Raw genomic sequence first — 21,263 nt, forward strand, 5'->3', positions numbered from 1 at the left:
TTAGTAATCTCTTCTTTATTTTTAAAAAGTTTGCATGAGATCGGTCTTATTTCTTCTTGAATATTTGACAGAGCTCACTGGGGGTACCATCTGGTCCTAGAATTTTCTTTGGGAGAGGCTTTTGACAGATTCATTTTCTTTAATAGATACAGGGATATTCAGATTTTTTTGTTATTTCTCATGTGAATTTCGGTAACTTGTTTTTTTTTTTGAGAAATTTGTCCTTTCATTTAAATTGTTGAAATTTTTGGCATAAAGTTGTTCATAGCATTCTTTTTATTATCCTCTAATGTCTTTGGGGGGTCTGTGGGGATAATCCTTTTTTCATTCTTCATGTTTGTGTTTTCTCTTTTTTCCTTGATTAGCTGGAAGTTTGTCATTTTTGTTTATAAGTTCAAAGAATCAACTTTTGGCATTATTGATTTTCTCTAATATTGGTTTATTTTCTATTTCATTGACTTTCCTCTTATTATAATTTACTTCTTTTTAACTTTGCTGTTTTTCCTTTTTAGTTTTTTAAGATGGAATCTTAGGTCATTGATTTTAGATTTTTCTTGTCTTCTAATGTAAGTATTTAAAGTGATGGATTTTCATCTAAGCAGTTCTTTAGTTGCATCCCACAAATTTTGATATTCAGTATATTCTTTGTCATTCAGCTTAAAATATTGTCTAATTTTCTTTGTAATTTCATCTTTGATTCGTGCCTTGCTTAGAATTATTTTATTTAACCCTCATATATTTGATTTTTTAATGTATATTATTGTTATTACTTTCCAATGGACATTTTATGTAATTTCAGTCTTTTAAAATTTATTGAGATACGCATTATCTCCCAGGATATGGTCTACCTTCGTGATTAGACCATGTGCACTTGAAAAGAATATGTGTTCTGCCATTTTTGCATGCAGAGTTCTATGAATGTTGTATAGTTAAAGTTGGTTGATAGTGTTGTTCGGCGCTTTTATGTCTACACTCATTTTTTGTCTCGTTCTATTAGTTGCTGAAAAGGGGTATTAAAAATATCCCATTGTAACTGTGGATTTGTCTTTGTCCCTGTAATTTTGTCAGTTTTAGCTTCATATATTTGGGGCTTTGCTATTATGTACATGTATTTGTATAACTGTTAAAACCTCCTGATAAATTATTCTTTTATTTCATTATGATACATGTTTCTTTATCTCCAGTAATACTCTTTGTCTTGAACTTACTTTATCTGATATTAAAATAGCCTGTTCAGACTTCTTAGGCTTACTATTTGCCTGGTAAATTTTTTTCTGTCCATTTACTTTTGATCAATCTATGTTTTTATATTTAAAGTTTCTCTCCTTTGGGCAGTACACATAGGATTTTGCTTTTTTTTTTTTTTTTTTAATCCATTCTGTCAATCTCTGCCTCTTATTCGGAGAGTTTAGACCATTAATATTTAATGTAATTAATTATTGATACGGTTGACTTTAGGTCTACCATTTTATTGTCTTCTGTTTCTCTCTTTGTTTTTCATTCCTCTTTTACTCGTTTTCTACCTTCTTTTAGATTATTCTTTAGTATTCCATTTTAATGTAGCTATTGGACTTTTTGGCTATATCTTTGTGTATTAATTTTTAATGCCCTAGGGATTACAATATAGATACCTACCCTTTCACAACCTACTTAGAGTTACTATTGTACTGCTTCACTGAAAATAGAGAAACCTTACAAACATACAGATGCTTTTTTTTCCCCTCTGCTACATTCCACTCCCCTCTTTATGTTACAGTTCTTTTATATGTTATGGCTGCACACTTTGAAAACCTCACTATGCAATATTATAATTTTTGCTGTCAACAGTCATACATATTTTAAAGAAATTAAAGGAAAAAAGTGTTTTATGTTTACCGATATATTTATTATTTCTGTTATTCCTCCTTCATTCCTGAAGATGCTACATTTCCTTTCAGTTTAAAGGACTTACTTTAGCATTTCTTGTAAAGTAGTCTACTGCGGATAAACTCTCTTTTTTTCCCTTCATCTGAGAATGTCTTTATTTTGCTTTCATTTTTAAAGGATATTTTAGGGGAACATAGAATTCTGAGTAAAAGCTTATTTCCTTTTAGCATTTTCATGATGTTGTTCCACTGTCTTTTCACCATTATGATTTCTGATGACAAACCTTTGGTAATTCAAATTTTATTTCCCTTTATGTAGTATGTCATTTTTCTTTATCTGCTTTCAAGAATTTCTTTGTTTTTGTTTTTCAGCAGTTAAATTTGATGTATCTAGTCTTTATTTTCTTTGAGTTTCTCCTCTTTGGAAAATGCTCAGCTTCTTGAATCTGTAAATTTGTCTTTTACCAAATTTGGGATGCTTTCTGCCGTTGTTTCTCAAAATATTCTGCTCTAGTTTCTGTCTTTTTTCCTGCTAAGATTCCAATGACAAAACTTTTGAAATTGTCCCACAAGTCTCTGACTATTTTTTCTATTGTCAATTTTTTTCCTCTTTGTTCTTCAGATTGGATAATTTTTATTGATCCATTTTCGAGTTCACAGACTCTTTTCTCTCTCATCTTCATTCATTTATTGAGCCGATCCAGGTTAATTTTATTTCACATACTGCATTGTTCGGTTTTTAAATTTACATTTGGCTCATTTTTAAAATAATTTCTCTTTGTCTTCTGAGAATTTTTTCCTGTTCAGTTCAACTGTGTTTGCCTTTACTTCATGGAGCATATTTATAACGGTTGCTTTAAAGGTATTGTTGGATAATTATAACATGTGGATCATCTCAGGGTTGGCATCTGTTAATTGTTTCTTCCCTTGAAATTTATCACATTTTCTTTTTGCATTGCAAACATTTTGGATTGTATCTTGGACACTGAGAGTGTTTGTTTTGAAAACTCTGGGTCTTAACCATAATTCTCTGGAGTGTTGATCTTTGTTGTTGTTTCTTTTAGCCGACTATCAACCTGTTTAGCATCAGATTGCAAATTTGGTCTTGCCTTTTGTGGGTGGTGGTTTTTAATTCTCAGAGACTTTGCTATGTTGGTATGGGTTTGTCTCATACCTGCGCAGCTCCAGAGCAAGCCTAAGACTTACGTGGGCTTATAGGCAGGATTAGAGAATCCATTTCTCCAATCTTTCTCCCTTCCAGGATTTTCTCCACATTCTCCAGCATGCAGGAGCCCCTTTCCCCAATTCCTGTGGCCAGAAAGATAGGGTTTCTCTTGGAGTTTTAACTTCTGTGTTGCTGCTCTCTGTATGCAGTGATTGCTTCCTGGCCTTAGAGCAAAGCTGTTAGAGAAAGGAGAAGAAAATAGCCGAGCTGGGAAGCTCACTATCCTGTGGGTCATTTTTCCAAGTTTGACTCTCGTCCACAATATGCTTTTGTTTCCTTTTTAGAGTCCTCAAATAATTTTTTTCTTTCTTTCTTTCTTTTTTTTTTTTTTTGTATTTTGCCCAAAGTTTATAGTTGTAAACAGTATGAAAGATAGACTGTATTTGGTTTATGCCACCATACTGGAATCAAAATTTCTCCTCTGGTTGCTTTTAAGATTTTTCTCTTTATTTTTGATTTTTAGAAATTTGACCATGCTCTTCCTAAATATGTTTTTTCTTAGTGTGTGTTTATCATGTGTTTGGTGTTCATTGAACTCCTTAGATATGTGTGATATAATTTTTGTTTAATTTCACACATTATGCCTTTACTTCCTCCAATATTATTTCAAACCTAGTCTCTCTCATTTCCTTCTGGGAATCCACTTATACACACATGAGGCTGCTTGATGTTATCCCATGTTTGAGGGGTCAGCAAACTTGTTCTGTAACGGGCCAGATAGTAAATACTTTAGGCTTTGCAGGCTCTCTAGTCTCCCTTGCGATTATTGCAACTCTGTTGTTACAGCTTGAAAGCAGCCATAGGTAATATTTAAACAAGTGAGCATGACTGTGTTCCAGTATAATTGTATTTACAAAAATAGGTGGCAGGCTAGATTTGGACTGCAGGCCATAGTTTGCTGACTCCTGAGGTGTAGACAATAATAGTTGCCAGAGCTACGTTGTGAATATAGAGGTAAAATCAAAGAAGCGTAAAACACAGATATTGGCAATAACTAAAATGTGGGGGAACTGGACGAATGAGAATAAAGGTGTAGGAGAAGAGACTGAAAGATGTGTTAGGACTGGATTACTATGTTCCTGTATTGCTTTATTTGAGGACAGAAGTGATAGAGTTAAACTCTCAATTTATAAAAATGTCTGAAGCAGCGCTGTAAGGGATGAAAAGACATAGATCCCCAAAGCAGGGGTTCCTTTAAAGAAGCAATTGCAGTAGTTCTGACAAGTGATAATAAAACCTGAGAGAAGGCAATGGGAATAGATGAAATAGAACAGATTTGAGAGACATTTTGGTGTTAGAAGGATGATGAAAGAATGACAGGTATAGCAAGTGACTAGATGTCAAATACAGAAATAATAATGCCTTTCCTCTAGGTATTAAGGGAGGGAGGAAGAACTAGTTTCTCAGGAGGCCAGTTTTGACACCTTTCTCTCTACATTTTCTTTGTCGGTTATTTCAGTCAGTCCTGTGATTTCAGTAATTACCTAATTGTTTTGGACTTCCTGGTCTGTGGTTTGTAGCTAAAACCTTTCTCTTGGCCTCTAGACCTGTGTTTTGAAAAGTCTCCTGTTAGGAGTCTCTCAATCCTGTCTCAAATACATTATATACAATATATTCAGAGGCTACTCATGAGCATACTATCGCTTACATACTGACTCTTTTCCTATAGGTCAGCTAAACAGAAGTCTGAGACATCATCTTGAAGTTGGCATTAAGAGATGATAATGACCTAACACTCACTCACCCCCACCTCCTTTTTTCAGAAGGCTGAGAAAAGTCACATTCAGTGGGAAAGTGAATTGAGGTTAGATGGAGAAGGGAGTACAGCATTTAGAAATTAGTGTTTAGAGGGAAAGAAGGAAGATGGTAGCTTGAGGAAGGGGACACAGAATTAATCTGTCTTTTGGATAAGAGACACTGTAGCAGATGTTCTTAGTGTCCTAGCCATATTTCTTTGGCTTTCATCTCTATATTGTCTACTTACATTTATGAATTTCTGCCTGAGAACTTTCTTACTGGCCATAGAGACATGCTTGACCTGTGTGCAGGGCAAGCCAGAAATGCCAGGGAGTTAATGCTGTCAGAAAGGCTTTCAGCCACTGATGGATGGGGATGTGGTGGATAAATACCTCGTTTTCACATCTCTCCTTTGGGATAACTGAGCCGTGTTCTATACCATCCATTAGAGTTCTCCAGTAGGATCACACTCTGGTTGCCCATCAGGGTAACTGGCTTAATAATACACTCTTTCTTGACTGCCTTTCCTTCCCTATTTCACTTCTGATTTCCCCTATCAGTGTTTTTCCTGGATCACCTCTCAAACAACTACTTGTACTTGAATCCTTAAATCATGTCTGCTTTTGGGGAAACCCAAACCACAGTAGGCACTTTAGCATGGTAATAAAAAGAAATAAAATTTGTTTAGTACTTATTAATAGTAAGTATAGCTGTAAGTGCCTCATAATCTAATGGGATAAGTACTCTTTTCATCCTATTTTACAGATGAGCCGACTGAGGCACAGAGCAGTTGATTAACTTTCCCAAGATCACAGAGCTAATAAATGACAGAGCCTGCATTTGAACCTATGCCGTATGTCTCTAAATTCTGTCCTCGTAAGCTGGTAGGCTAAGGGAGAAGAGCAGGAATAATGAGCAAAAAAGAGAGTGTGAGGACAATTAATGGAGTAAGGCCCTCGTAGAGATTATTTTGAGGTGGGTGAAAGGAAAGTAAAGGAAGTAGTGCATTCTAAATGACGTCCCTTTCAGCAATTAAGTAGAGGGTTAGATTATGTGCTCTGAGCTAAATGGGTAGTGGTGGGATTTTGAAGTGGCTTGAAAGGTGGTAGATTTTCATGGTGGATGTACCTTTATTGCCAGAGAACATAACTGGCTCTAGACCAGCATTCTGATGATGCTTGTGAACTCTCAGTAGCTATTATTAAGGTTGTTATAGCTTATTGAAAACAATGTAAGTTACCAATATAGAAATAAATATAAATTATGAACAGATGACTCTCATGAGAAGTAATATATGTGCTAAAGATTTAAGCTACAGGAAAAGGAAGAAAAAGGAGCTAATAAAGAAGACTGAGAAAGAATCATCATCAAGGGAGATGGAACACTAAAATAGAGGTTCTTCTAGAAGCTGAGGGTGGGGAGTATTTAAAGAAGTAGACTGTTTGATAGTACTCATATGTAGAAGAATATAAAGGATGAAGACTGCAGGTAAGGAATTCAATAGGCAACAAGAAAGTTTGTGATGTTGAGAAGTCTCATACACTTGTAGGAGCTTGATCGTAGGGGATTGAAAAAGTTTGAGACAGTTGTTCCTCAAGAAGTTTAGTGATGAAGAGGGCAGAGGGATAGAGAATCATTTAAACTCTTTTTTTAAATTGGAGGAGGCCAGTAGGCCTCTAGGGTTAGAAGCCATAGAAGACAGAGATTAAAGAGTGAACAAAGAAAGGGTGTAAGTGGTTGAGCAAAATCCCAAGGATGGTGAATGAGATGGGGTCCAGTGTATGGTAGGAAGGGTATACTTGGATACGGTATGTGCTGTCTCTCTTGGGATGGAGGGACTTGAAGGAGGAGATTTAAGTTTTGGAAGAGGTCTCAGGGGCATATTTTCACCCTTTTCATCTTTCTCTCTGAATTCTAGTAATTTTTTCTGATCTCTTCAAATTCTCTCTTCACCGTGTCTAATGCTGTAAACTCACCTACTGAGTCTTTAGTTGCAGTTATATTTTTCATGTCTAGAAGTGGGATTTGATTCTTTTTCAGATGTGCTATATTCCCCATACCCTGCAGATATTTTAAAGCTAGTCTTTTTTTTTTTTTTTTTTCTGTGAAGTTGGTAAGCATAGTTGTGTCTGAAAAATTTATCTGGAGTCTGTTTGTCCTTCTGTTTTCTTTTTCTGCTAGTTCTCACTCATGGTGCCTTGTATCTTTGTGTGCCTGGTTGTTTGACTGCTAACTCTCATTACCCTTCTGGTGGCTCTCTTAGTCCTAGGATAAATGGACTGTCTTCAGAAAGTTTTATAGTTGCTCCATGGCTTGAGTTTTGCTTGGCCACCTAGGCTCTGTGTGCCTAGATTATAAATCTGCGTGAGGCATGGTCTAATAAAGTCATAACTTTCCAGAGTCTTTTCCTCCCCTCACTCTCTACTCCCAGTCTCTCCCCCACTCTCTTTTTCTTATGCTGCTCTGCCCACTGCCAAGGTAACTTTATTTATAGTCCTTACCACTCCCACACCCTCCCATTCCTATCCCCAACCTAAAGACTTCCAAATAAAATGAAGGGACTGAAGATATATAGGAAATTGTTTGCCTCTCTCTCCTACATCAACTTGAACTGTTAAAATCTCTGTTTTTATTACTAATTATCAGCCTAGGTTAAGTAAATAAAAGTTTTCTACTTAGTAATCAGACTACTGTCCCTCCCTAATTTATTCAGTGTTGCATGAACACAGTGAGAGTATCATTACATTAATTACACAGGAGAAATGTCTGGCTTCTGTAGAAAAACTTCAGTTTGTATATGGTGTTTTATAAATTAGTTGATTTTTTAAAATTGGTCTTCTATTTACTGACCTTGATAATTTATTTATTAATTCTTTATTTGTGGATTATTTTACATTTCCTATAAATATGGTTATGTTGTCTACAAATAAAAATGCTTTACTTTTTCCTTTTCAACCATTATGACTTTCATTTCTTTTGCTTGACTTACTGACTTCCTGTGCAGTATTAAGTAGAAGTGGTGACAGTGTAAGTTCTTGTGTTTTTTCCCATTCTTAGTGGAAGTATTTAATTTTTCATCATTGAGTATAATTAAGTATAATGTTAGCTGTAGGGTTTTTGTTGATAATCTTAATTAGATTAAGTAGCTTCTCTTCTTTTCCTACTTAATGCGGCATTTCATCACAAATGATTGTTGAGTTTTATAAAATAACGTTTCTGCTTCTGTTGAAATAATAATATTTTTCTGCTTATGCCTCTTATTCAGAATAAGGGGAAACATTTAAAAAATGAATTTTGCATTTTATTTATTATCCTTTTTATATGTTGATGGACATTGAAATTATTTTTAGGTCAATGGCTTTTTTTCCCTCATAATTTTTGTACTGAGATATGAAATTCACATACCGTAAAATAGACCTTTTCAAAGTATATCATTCAATATTTTTAATATATTCACAACTTTGTGTAACCAGAACATTTTTATTCACCCCCCAAATAAATCCCGTATCCTCTTGTAGTCACTCTCCGTCTCCTTTCCGTCAGCCCCTGGCAACCAGTAATCAGCTTCCTGTTTCCATGGATTTGCCTATCTGCACATTCATATAAATGGAATCATACCATCTGTGATCTTTTGTGGACTTTGCTTCTTTCACTTAGCATAATGTTTTCAAGGTTTATCCATATCGTAGCATGTGTCTACTGCATTCTTTTTTATGGCTGAATGATATTCTATTACGTGGATGTGCCACACTTTGTTTAATCCCGTCATCAGTTCATGAACATTCCGGTTGTTTCTACTTTTTGCCTATGTAGTATTTGTGTTTCTATGTTCATGGGAGATACTGGCCTGAAATTTTCTTATCTTGAAATATCCTTTTCAGACTTTGGTATCAGAATTATGCTAACCTCACAAAATGAGTTGGGAAATGTTTCTTCTTTTTATCTTCTCTGGAAGAGTTAGTCTAAGACTGATATTGTTCGAAAGACTGTACCAGTGAATTCTTTAAGTGTTAGAAGGAATTCTCTGGTAAAGCCATCTGAGTCTAGAGGGGTTTTTTTTGTGGGAAGGCTTTGACTAGGGATTCAATTTCTTTAACAGATATGACTACTCAGATATTGTGTTTTTTTCCTTGTTTAGTGTCGAGAAGTTATATTTTTACAAGGAATTTGTCCTTTTATTTAAGTTGTGAAATTTAAATGGGCAGTGTCTGTAATTATGCCCCCTTTCTAATTTATTTCTCATATGGGTAACTTGTGGTTTTATTTTTTCCTGGCCAACCTTTCTAGAGGTTTATTAGATTTATTAATCTTTTCAGAGAATCCGTTTTGACTCCTTGATTTCCTCTATTGAATGTCTGCTTTCTGCTTCATTGATATCTGCTCTTATTTTTATTTCTCTCCTTCTACTTTCTTTTTTTATTTTTAATATTTATTTATTTATTTGGCTGTGCCGGGTCTTAGTTGCGGCATGCGGGGTCCTTAGTTGCGGGATGCAGGATCTTTAGTTGCAGCATGTGGACTCTTTAGTTGTGGCATGCAAACTCTTAGTTGCGGCATGTGGGATCTAGTTCCCTGACCAGGGATCGAACCTGGGCCCCTGCATTGAGAGCATGGAGTCTTAGCCACTGGACCATCAGGGAAGTCCCATCTCCTTCTATATTCTTTACATTGAATTTGCTTTCTTCTTTCTACCTTAAGTTGTAAGCCTACATCATTTACTTTCAAGCTTTCTTTTTTCATTGTATGCATTTGTATGCAGAAAGCTATATATTTCCCCAAAGTACTGCTTCAGCGACATGCCACAAGTTTTGATATTTCATATTTAATTTTTATTCCATTGAAAATATTTTCTAATTTCCATTGTAAGTCTCTGTTATAGCTCTTTGACCGATAGGTTATTTAGAAATCTGTTTTTTTAGATTTTCAAACATTTGAGAATTTCTTAGTTTTCTTTCTGTTGTTGGTTTATAGTTTAATTTTTCTGTGATCATTGTCCTTGGAAATTCGTTGAGACTTGGTCTGTTGTCCAGCATATTATCTATTTTGGTAAATATTCTATCTGCCTTAAAAAAGAATGTGTATTCTGCAGTTGTTGGATGTGGTTTTCTATGTATGTCAGTTAGATCAAGTTGATTAGTCATGTTTTTACATTTTCCTGCATCCATGCTGTTTTGTCCTCTACTTGTTATATCAGTTAAATAGAAGTATGTTAAAATCTGATTTTTTTGACTGTGGATTTGTCTTTTCTTTTTATACTTCTGTCAGTTTTGCTTTATATATGTTGAAGCTATGTTGTTATTACATACATTCGCATTTAGGATTTTTGTGCCTTCCTATTGAATTGACCCTTTCAGCATTATGAAATGTTCTGCTCATCTCTAATCACACTTCTAGCCTTAAAAATTACTTTGTCAAATATTAATATAGCCACACCAACTTTTTTTGGGAGGCCAGTGAGTGTGTACAAGATACATCTTCTGCAATCCTTTTACTTTTAGTCTGTGTCCTTTCATTTAAAATTTTGACATAGCAATTTTTAAAGGAAGACCTTTCTTTGGTATTTCTTTTAGTGTTGGTATATTGACAAGGAATTGTGTCTACTTTTGTGGATCTAAAATTATCTCTATTTTTGTCTTCATTTAAAAAAAATTTTTTTTTTGATGTGGACCATTTTTAAAGTCTTTATTGAATTTGTTACAATATTGCTTCTGTTTTTATATTTTGGTTTTTTGGCCATGAGGCATGTGGGATCTTAGCTCCCCGACCAGGGATCAAACCCTCACCCCCTGCATTGGAAGGCAAAGTCTTAACCACTGGACTGCCAGGGAAGGCCCTGTCTTCATTTTTAAAGGATATATTTGATAGATATATAATTCTAGGTTGCTAATACTCCCTATTCTCCACCCCTCAGCACTTTCAACACAAAGAATGGAAGCTTGTCAATCTTATTGTTTCTTCAAATGTATCATTTTTTCTCTGGCTGCTTTTAAAATTTCTTTCTATCCTTTGTTTTAGCAATTTGACTGTGCCAAGCAGTTGGTTTGCCTAGGTGTGGTTTTCTTTGCATTTTCCTGCTTGAGAGTTCCCTGAATTTCTTGACTCTCTGGGTTGACTTATTTCCTTACTTTTGTAAAATTATCATCAATTATTTCCTCACCTGTTGCTTTTGTTCCGTTCTCATTTTCTCTCTCTTTCTGAGATTACAATTACCTGAATATGAGACGATTTGACTGTGTCCTACAGGTTTCATACTCTCTTTTTTGTTCATCACATTATTTTCTCTGTGGTGGAGTTTGGATATTTTTTCTTGGCCTGTCTGCAAGTCAGTGAATTCTGTTTTCCTCTGGTCTATTCTGCTCTTAGAGTCTTCTGACAAGTTCTTAATTTCAGATATTGATTTTTCTGTTCTGGGAAATACACTTGGCTTTTTAAAAAAATTTTTTTGTTGAAAATTACATCATTTCATCCATTTTGTTCAACTTTGCATCTATGTCACGTCCTTGCCTCCTAATGTCAGTGTCTGGGTTATCTTGAGTCTGCCTGATTGTCTGGTTTTCTCTTGATTATCTGTCTATCACATTATTTTGCTTCTTTGGATGTCTCTTAATATGTTTATTTTATGCCTAACATTATGTGTAAAAGAACAGTTAATTTATTTCAGATGATATTTTCTTCCAGAAAGGTTTGTTCTTTATTGTGTTAGACAGATAGCGTGAGGTGTTGGCTACCTCAGTCCAAATCAGAGATAAAGTCGATTCCTCCATCTACCGAGATTCTGTCTTCTAAAACTGGGCAACTATGGGAAATCGACCCTGCCCTTTTGGCCCAGCCTCCCTATCTTTCTTCAGTGCCCCATCACTAAGCAGATGTACTATTAGATGTCCTGGCCACATATTCGGAGCTTTTCTAGATTCCAGTCTGTCATTCCAGCCCATGCAGACATCTATAAAGCACCCGAGTTTTTGGTTTCCTTTAGTGAGCTCAATCCTCCCTTGTACCCAAACTCTGCAAATGCCCTCATGCAAGAAAATGCCAGTGATCTCAGCTCACCTTGGAAGTGCTCTTCCATCTCTGGATTTTTACTTCATCCAGTCCTTAGTTGCTTCCAGAACTTTCTATATTAGTCTAGTTTTTGAAGGAAAAACAATGGCTTGCTCCTATCTGGTATCTTACTTTAGTAAAATAACAGTGAAAGTCAGGAGTTTATCTTTGCAGAAAGAAAGGCAGATAATTTTAAGGTTTCTTATTGATATAAGCATAGTGATATTCTGAATATTTTTATCTGTGTTGCATACTAATATTTTTTTCCTTCTGATATGAGCCTGTTTATCAAAATATACTCTAGGCCAAGGGTCGACAAACTATGGTCCACAGACCAAATCCGACTCAGTTCCTTTTTTGGTATGGCCTGTGAACTAAGAATGGTTCTTACATTTTTAAAATACATACATATGTACATACATAAATATACATACATAAACAGCTATATAAATAAATAAATGAAAGGAGAAAAATATTTTGTGACACATGAAAATTGTATGAAATTCGAATTTCAATATCCAGAAATTACAATCGGATTGTAATACAACCACATTCATCTGTTTTTGTGTTGTCTATGGCTGCTTTCATGCTAACGGATGAGTAGTTGCAACAGAGATCTTATGGCTCACAAAGTATAAAATATCTATTATCTGTCCCTTTACAGAAAAAAAATTTGCCTATTCCTGTCTTAGATCATAGACTCAGGAATTTTTCATTTCTGATTTCTAAGAGAAATTGAACAAAAGACTGAAACCCTCTTATTCCGTAAGTTCTTTGAATTTTGAGTTATTTAAATACTAGCATTTTAGAGTTGGAAGGAACCTCAGAGATAATCTCCTTTATCTCTATTTTGCAAATGAAGAAACAGATTTAGAGTCAGAGAAGTTTTAAATTAAATTATGGCTAATTTTTGTTTTGTTAGAAAATAGACTCAGTAATAAGCTGATAGAGAAACTAATGATCTATATCACAGAACAACTTGCAAAATTCATTTGTTCTTATTGCAGAAATATTTGGTTTTACTAAACAGTGGTAGCTGTTAAGAGAATTTCTTCTTTGGAATTTTTAAAGTAAATATTTTAAAATAAATATTTAGAGCATGTTAATAACCTTTGCCTTTCATTACCACCCAAAAGTCTTTCCAATCTCTTGGGTATGAGGTTTTTTTTTTATGTGAAGACTAAAAATCTTATAGGACCAATTCCAGACATTCTTCATTAAGCTCCTATTGATTTAGGATTTAAAGTCCTAAATCATCAGAAATTCCACAGTGAAATATTAATGTGTAAGACTTGTTTCTAGAGTTTTTCTTTTATCTCTCCATCCTCAGATACCATGAAAAGCTGATTTAAGCTTACTTCTGAAATGCAGTCATATAGTGGGATGTTATATTACTAAAAAATAGCATTTTTATTTTCTAATGTTGAATACAGATTTTCTACATATAATTTTTACCTTATTACTAGCTCTTTTGGATAGCTCTCTACTTCTAAAACAAGCCAAATCAACAAAAAACACAGTAAAATCAATTTGTGGGGGTTTGGGGAAAGCTGATTTTTCAGCTGATCTGTATGCAGGATTTGGTGGGTCCAGATTCGTTAAAATTGTGCCAAATTAAATTAATTTTAATTAAATTTTAATTAAACTAATTAAATGCCAAATGCATAAAAAGAAATATTTTAGGAATATGTATAAAGTCATTTGAAATTTAAGAAGGTCTGTTAAACAAAACAGACAAAAGTATTGGTATATGCTTTGGAAAATTTAAGTCCGTGATAAGTAGGCTTCAGGAAATTCATCTTAATTTATACTTATGTATTCTGTTTCTCTGAAGATTGGTTTTGAATGAACCTTCATGCTTTTCTAAATTGTATAGAAAGGGCTAACCTTTTAGCATTTACATATTCCTTTTGCTCAAATAACTGATTTCACTTAAGTAAACTTTAGTATAAAGGGAAGTTGGTGTCCTAAACCACACATGAAAAATACTCATTGCTTTTCATCAACTTGTTTATTCACCTGATATTTCTTGAACATCCATGTTGTGTCAGGCACTGATGCAGGTGCTGAAAGGGAAAATGTTGAAATAAATATTTTTTGCTCATAGTTGAATAGATTGTGTGAGGAGGTATATCTGTTCATGTGTAACATTTCATACTATTACTCTCTTTCTCTTTTCTTTTGTAGCATGCTATCTTGGGGAAATCCCATCTACATACATGATTTTCATTACCTCCTTTGCACCAAAATCTGAGTAAAATACTCCCATGGATAATTCCTTAATGGACATTTCTGGCTGGATATCCTTTAAATGTATTGATGTATCTATGGGTCCATCCTTGGCCCTCTGCTTATTTTCCTCTCTAAGTAAGGCTGGTAACTATGGCTCTGAACTTCCTTTTCTCCCTGTCCTCTCTCCTTCCTCCCATTTTCTCTGTCTCTCAAAGTACTGTTGAGTACTTTGTTTCAGGTACTTTTCTGAGCACAGAGGCTGGAGCAGTGAACAAGAACGATATGGTCTCTGCACTCTTGGAGCTTACAGCTTGGTGAGAGTGATGCATTAAACAAGTAATTCCAAACACACAGTTGTAGGTTACACAATGAGGCACAAGTATAAGATGAGCTGAGAACGGATGTTAGGGAAACTAGCCTAGTCTGGGACACTCCTGAGTAAGTGACACTTATACTGGCACCTCAAAGATGAATAGGGGTTAGCAAGAGATGTGGGATAGAATTCCAGGAAGAGGGAGAAAAAGCCCCTAAGAGAAAGCCACTAAGGAGCTCATTAGCAGGTTCAAACAACTAAACGAATAGTCCTTGTGGCTGGAATGTGATGAACAAGTTGGAGAAGGATGCAAAACAAGGTGGGAGAGACTGGTGGAGGTCAGATCTTGGTAGAGGATCTTTTAAACCACGTCAGTGCTTTTGGTCTTTATCTAAGAGAATTGAGAATATATTAATAGAGTTTGTAGTGGGAGAATTACCTATTCATTTGTTTTTTTAAAAAGTTGACTTGAGTGCTTATATGAAAAATGGATTGAAGGGGGCAGACGTGGATGTGCAGAAATGAAGCTTTTTTATGAAGCTTTCGCAGTGGTCCAGGCAGGAGGTAGGAGTTACTTACATTGTTAGCATATCAGCAGTAGAGGTGATGTAGATAGATTCAAGAACTGTTTACGAGATATAGTTGATGAGATTTTGTGATTATTTCAGTTTAAAGTATGAAGCTGAAGGCAGTGTCAAGGATAAATTTTTCATATGCTTGTTCATGTGTATTTTGTTGACATTTTAGTGTCTTGAATTCAAACATTTTCAAAATTGAACTCATTTTTTCCTTTTGCAAACTAATTCTTCCCCTTGACTTCCCTGTTTTGTGAATGACATCCCTACCTCAAGTGACCTAGCCTTACGACTTTTTTATTTGGTCACAGCTTCCACTACATTAGTTACCAAGTGTTAAGGACCTGACCTCGGTAGCATCTAGAGTCTCTCCCTTCTCCTCCTCCTCATTTCCTTCCCTTTTCCTCTTCTTCCTCCTCCTCCTCTTCACCTTTTGTCTTTGTTATAGCAGTAGCATCCTTTTGCTGGATCATTAAACTTTGCTTTTCATTCAGGTCTCTGAGCTCCTGAGGAAAAGAACTGTCCTTTTCATCTTATGTTTTTAGTACCTAGCAGTGTGCACTTCAGCAGGGTAGATGTAAAAAATATTAAATGAGATGAAAATATATTTTCCTCGATTTGGGTTTTTTCCATTAATTCTTATTCTTTGCCAAAGATTTCTTTTCTCAAAGTCATTCAGGGGCTTCTTTTGCTTAAAGAATAATTTGGTCTTAGGGCTGTGATGTTATGAAAAACTGGCTGCTGGATATGAGAAGTGTATGAGTTGGGGTTTTCCTGTAGTAATTTAGTAAAAATGGACTCCTGACCCTTTTTGCACTGTAGCCCTCACTACTACAAAGAGCAGATTTTTCTGGGAAGGGAACATAACTGGTATTTATTAGCAGCCCCACTGTTGAATAAAGTTTTAAAAATTTCATTTGATGCCTTTTTACAATTTTTAAATTTTATAAAAGTATTTGCAGAATTCACATTTAAAAAATAATTTAATGTGTATTTCTTAGGTATCCAGTATTTTGCTGTCATGTCAATAGCTATATTGTATGTTAGTATCTTATATGTACATCTAGAGTATATTGTTTCATAGAAAGTTTATACAAGAATTATTCATCTATTTTGGAAGTACCTATTTTTAATAGCTTTATATGTTCTAAAATATGAACTTCCATAATTCTTTTATTCTACTTTTTTTTTTTTACATTTTTAGGAATAAGAAAATTTTAAATAAGAAGAAGTTGAAAAGAAAACAGAAGAGCAAATCAAAAGTGAAGACAAGAAGCAAGGTAAAACTGTTAGCAATTTTTAGGGAATAAGGACTTTTTTATTAATTTGAATAAAAATGCCAAAATTAAAAAGGTAATTTTAATTTTGGTAAGAGGTGCAAACTACTGTGTATAAAATAAGCTGCAAGGATAATATAGTACAATACAGGGAATATAGCCAATATTTTGTAATAACTGTAAATGGAACATAACCTTTAAAAATTGTGAATCACTGTGTTGTACACCTGAAACTTGTATAATATTGTACATCAACTATACCTCAATAAAAAAAATAAGGTATGAGTATAATTAGCAAACCATTTTATTTCTGTGTGCTAAAGTAATTTTTAAAAACCCCTTATTATTTGGTCACACTGTTTAGTTTCATCTTTTTGGCATTTTTTTGACCAGCAACCTGGAAGTTATTATCTGGGTGCTGAAAATTATTTATTATTTATTCTTGTTTTCTTTGATCAGTTCTTTGGGGGAAGATATCCATTTCTCTTCTCTTTTTTCACTCTGACTACATGTACTGGAAACTGAGTAAAATTGGCTTGTGAGTTGGGACTTAGATTTGGGTTGGTCTCATACCTATGCATACATTATGAATTAGAGAGTATTCTAATTAGTGCGTCTATAGACTTTTGACTGTTCTGAGCTTCTTTAGACTGTTGGTGGCTGTACAAAAAAAAAGGCAATAGAGAATATTTGAATTAGGTGGTACCTTAGAGATCAAGGATCTGTTCTTCTACCCAATGCAGATATCTTCTCTATAAAATCCATCTAGGTTTTTCTTAAACATTTTCAGGGACCAGATACCGCTTTTTGTAAAAGAATCTCTTTTCTAATGAACAGTAGTAAGAAGCTTAGACAGGAGGAAGAGAGCAATCATACTTGTGATTTCTGAAGAGCTCCACTTTTGGTTATAGAAACAGTCACTTAGCTTGGGTTGTATATCATATTTAAGTTCTAGAGACAATTGTTTCCTGCACTTTTTAATGAGTATTTTTGCTCTTGTAACTGAGAGAAATCTACTTTAAAGTAGTGAACCAAAAATAGAAGGATAAGGGATGGAATTGATCAGTTGGACCCAGGGATTATAATAATGTTATCAAATCTTCTTGCTTCTCTTTTCCTCTGAGTGTGGGTTTATTGCCTGTGGCTGAGGACTAAGGCTGCTGGCAGCTCCAGCTTTATTTTCTTTAAGCAAAAGGCGATTTCTTCTCCTAGTTGTGGCAGAAAATCTTGGATAGGGTTTTTGATTGACCTGCATCATTCACTTTGACCTGGAAGATGGGGTACTTTGACTGGTTAGGCTGAGTTATGTTTGTAAACTTGTGATGGACTATAGATGAGCACCTTGATTAGCAGGCTATGTGGAATGGGAGGGGTGGTTGCCCTAAGGGAAATGTTGCTGGGTGGGCAGATAAATAATATATGTTCACTATATCACGTCTTACTACTGTTTTTGGGACAGAAGAGGGAAGTGGAAAGCATTCTTACTATACTTAATATGTGAAGACCTTTAACAAGTAAATAGTCATTCAGATTTACAACTTCTACCCCTTTTCCACTTTTTGGTGCTGTGTGAAGAGCTGGAATATGGGAATATTGAAAATCTTTTAAAGCCCTTTTTAAGGTTTCATTTGTTGATTTTCCTAAAAGTGGTGGCATGTGATATCCAGGAAGATATGGGAAGTCAAGCTCTTTCTTCTACTTAAATTCTGTCTCTAACTAGCTTTGCTCCCTTCATAATTCATCTTTCTTCTGTTGGCCTTCAGGTTTTATAGCTGCTTTTTTAGGAGCAGCTTGTGATAAGAGTGATATAAAAAAACTTCATTTACACCTCAGACTTCAATTGCACACTGACTCTGTGCAGGCCTTGTGCTTGGTATTCGGGATGCAAAGATGCGTAAGAAACATTTACTGCTCATAAAATGGTGGTGTTAGTCTCTTTGCCCTCTATTACTGTTTCTGGAGTATTTTTTATCCACTCTCTTTTTATAAAAGTTATCTTTAAAATGCCATTTAGCTATACTTCTTCATCTCCTTTTTTATTGCTGTCATTGACCCCTCTATTTCTCCATTAGCCACCTCCTTCATTTACTTTCCTTCTTGTCCAGTATAGATACTACAGTATTTTTAGAAAAATTCTTGCTTTATCTACTGTATTAGTTCTTTATGGCTGCTGTAACAAATTACACAAACTTTATGGTGGCTTAAAACAATACAAATTATCTTATGGTTCTGGAAGTCTGAAGTCTAAAATGGATCTCACTGGGCTAAAATCAAAGTGTCAGCAAGGCTGTATTCTTCCTGGAGGCTCTAGAAGAGAATTCATTGTCTTGCCTTGTCTGGCTTCTAGAGCCTGCCTGCATTCCTTGGGTTGTGCTTCCTTCCATCTTGCCACCCTCTCCCATTTATAAGGACCCTTGGGATTACATTGGGCCTACCTAGATAATCCATAATAATCCCCCATCTCAAAATTCTTAATTTAATCATATCTGCAGGCTCCCTTTTGCCATGTAAGGTGACATGTTCTCAGGTTCTAGGGATTAGGGGGTAGATGTTTTTGGATGCCATTATTCTGCCTACCATATCTTCTTTTCCCTCGTGTACATTTGTTGGATTTATCTGACAAAACTCAGTCCTGTACAAATCCAGCCATCTTTCCCTCTTTCCCTGCAGGTGAGTACCATGTACTGCTAAAAGGAGTTAAACAAGAGTTTATTGATACCAGTACAGTTTCATGATTACCAGTATCAAATGGACCATCCATAGCCAGACTGTCTTCTTGATTTTTCTGGTCAGATAGTTCTTCCATTTTTCCTTTGGCTATTTCAGACCTTTGCCACTCTCCTCAAACTTCTGATAAATTCTGCTCTCCAGCAAATGACTTCACTTCCTTATAAGAGAAGTCAAATCCATTACACAGGAAACTTCCTCAACATCCTGCTACCAAATGTATCTGTCTTAGATCAGGTTCCTTAATAGTAGAACCTGAGACAGGGATTTAAAGTGTACAATTCAGTGAGTTTTGAAAGATACAATCAAGGTTTAGAAATTTTCCATCATCCCCAAGGCTTTCCTCATCCTCTGCTGCATTCCATCCCTCCTTACAGCCCTAGCTCTACACAACCACAGGTATACTTTCTGTCATTATAGATTATTTTTCATTTTCTAGAATTTCATATAAATGAGATCATACTAGGTATACTCTTGTATCTGGCTTCTTTCCCTCAGCATAATGATTTTGAGTTGTGTTGATGTAGTTGTATATGTTAATAGTCTTTCCTTTTTTTTTTTCTGATGAGTATCCCATTGTCTGGATATATCCCAATTTGTTAATCTATTCATCTGTTGATGGACATTTTGGTGTTGTTTCCAGTTTCTGTCCCTTGCAAATAAAACAGCTATGAACAATTTGTGTACTAGTCTTTGTGTGGGTATAAGTTTTTGTTTTTTGGGGAGGGTAAATACCTAGGAGTGGGATGATTAAGTGATGTTTTCTTCGATGATTTGCTAGAAGGACTCATAAGACTCGAAAGCAATTTATACTAATGGCTAAGATTTATTATAACAAAAAGTACAGAGTAAACAGCAGGAAAAATAAATGTGTTGGTGGTTAGGGAGTAATGGCCTAGGCCTCCTGGTCCTTCCTTGTGTGAGCACACAGGACATGCTTTCTCTCTGTTGGTGAACTGCAGGAATATGTGTGGAACGTTTCTGTCCAGGGAAGCCCGTTTGAGTCTTAGGATCTGAGACTTTTATGGGGATCTGGTCACATAGACACATCCTGATATGCAGCCAGCCATAGCAAGTGAAACTTGGGTTCACATCGTCAGTCATGATGTTTCTGCAAAGCAGTTGGACAAGCCAGTGGGTATGGTTGCTCTAGGAGTATGTAACAAAATCATCGATACCTAATATAAAGGAAACTCTAAAGACCACATTCCTAAGTACTGGCCAGGGGGCAGTGATGGTTCCCTTGGAGAAATACAAGGCGTAAGCAGTGTTAACTCAGTGTTAACTCTTCTTTACAGGTGGCATAGTAGATGAATGTTTAGCTTTTTGAGAAACTGAAAACTGTTTCCAAAATGATTATTCCATTTTACTGTTCCACCAGTAGTGTATGAGAAGTCCAGTTGCTTCACATCTTTACAAACACATGATCTTGTTAGCTTTTCAAATTTTAGTCATTCTTTTTTTTTTAATACATTAATTTTATTCTTTTGTAAAAGAAAGGGGCATTTAGAATCATAGATGAAAATGAATGATTTTAAAGCAGTTAAAATTATTTCCTAGGGAATAATTATGGTCAAAGTTTGTATGCTAGGAAAAAAAAATACTCCTGAAAAGATATCACTGTTTTTCACTCTATAAGAGTGTTACATGAAATTTTAGTCATTCTGATAAGTATATGGGGGTATCTCACTGATGTTTTACTGTGCTTTTCTCTCATGACTAATGTTGTGAGCATCATAATCATCATGTGATGTGCCTTTCACCAGTTATGTCTTTTTATTGTGAAATCTCTTCAACTTGTCTCCACTTTTTATAATTGTCTTCTTATTGAATTCTCAGAGTACTTTATATATTTTAGATCAAAGTCCTTTGTCAGCTGTGTTGCAAATAATTTCTCCTCTTCTACGGTTTGCCTTTTTTGTTTTTGTAGAGTGCTTTATAAGAGCAAAGGTGTTTAAGTTTTATAAATTTAACAAATTGATTTTTTTTTTTATGATTCATGTGTTGTTAAGTCTTTGTCTACCCCAAAGTCTTTGTCTACCCCTTTGTCGCATAGATTTTCTTCTATATTTTCTTCTACAGATTTTATAGTTTTAGCTGTTACATGTAGGTCTGTGATCCATTTCAAGTTAATTTTTGTGTATGGTATGAGATAAAGGTTGATGTTCATTTGTTCACATGTTGGTATTCAGTTGATCCAGTATCATTTCTTAAAAAGACATCTTTTTCCATTGAATTATCCTGGCATCTTTGTAAAAAATCAGGTGACTA

General features: G+C 35.0%; 1 protein-coding gene across 14 annotated transcripts in view; it reads left to right on the top strand.

The window, feature by feature from the left end:
- MYCBP2 (MYC binding protein 2) overlaps positions 1 to 21,263 on the top strand; it is a 272,533-nt gene that overhangs the window by 11,210 nt on the left and 240,060 nt on the right. For all 14 annotated transcript variants that reach the window (XM_057532563.1, XM_057532564.1, XM_057532570.1 and 11 more), the window contains exon 2: positions 16,193 to 16,268. In XM_057532563.1, the coding sequence (XP_057388546.1) occupies positions 16,193 to 16,268 (76 nt within the window). The remainder of the gene's footprint in view (positions 1 to 16,192; positions 16,269 to 21,263) is intronic.

This window comes from Balaenoptera acutorostrata, chromosome 18, assembly GCF_949987535.1.
Source record: "Balaenoptera acutorostrata chromosome 18, mBalAcu1.1, whole genome shotgun sequence".
Classification (NCBI taxonomy): Eukaryota; Metazoa; Chordata; class Mammalia; order Artiodactyla; family Balaenopteridae; genus Balaenoptera; species Balaenoptera acutorostrata.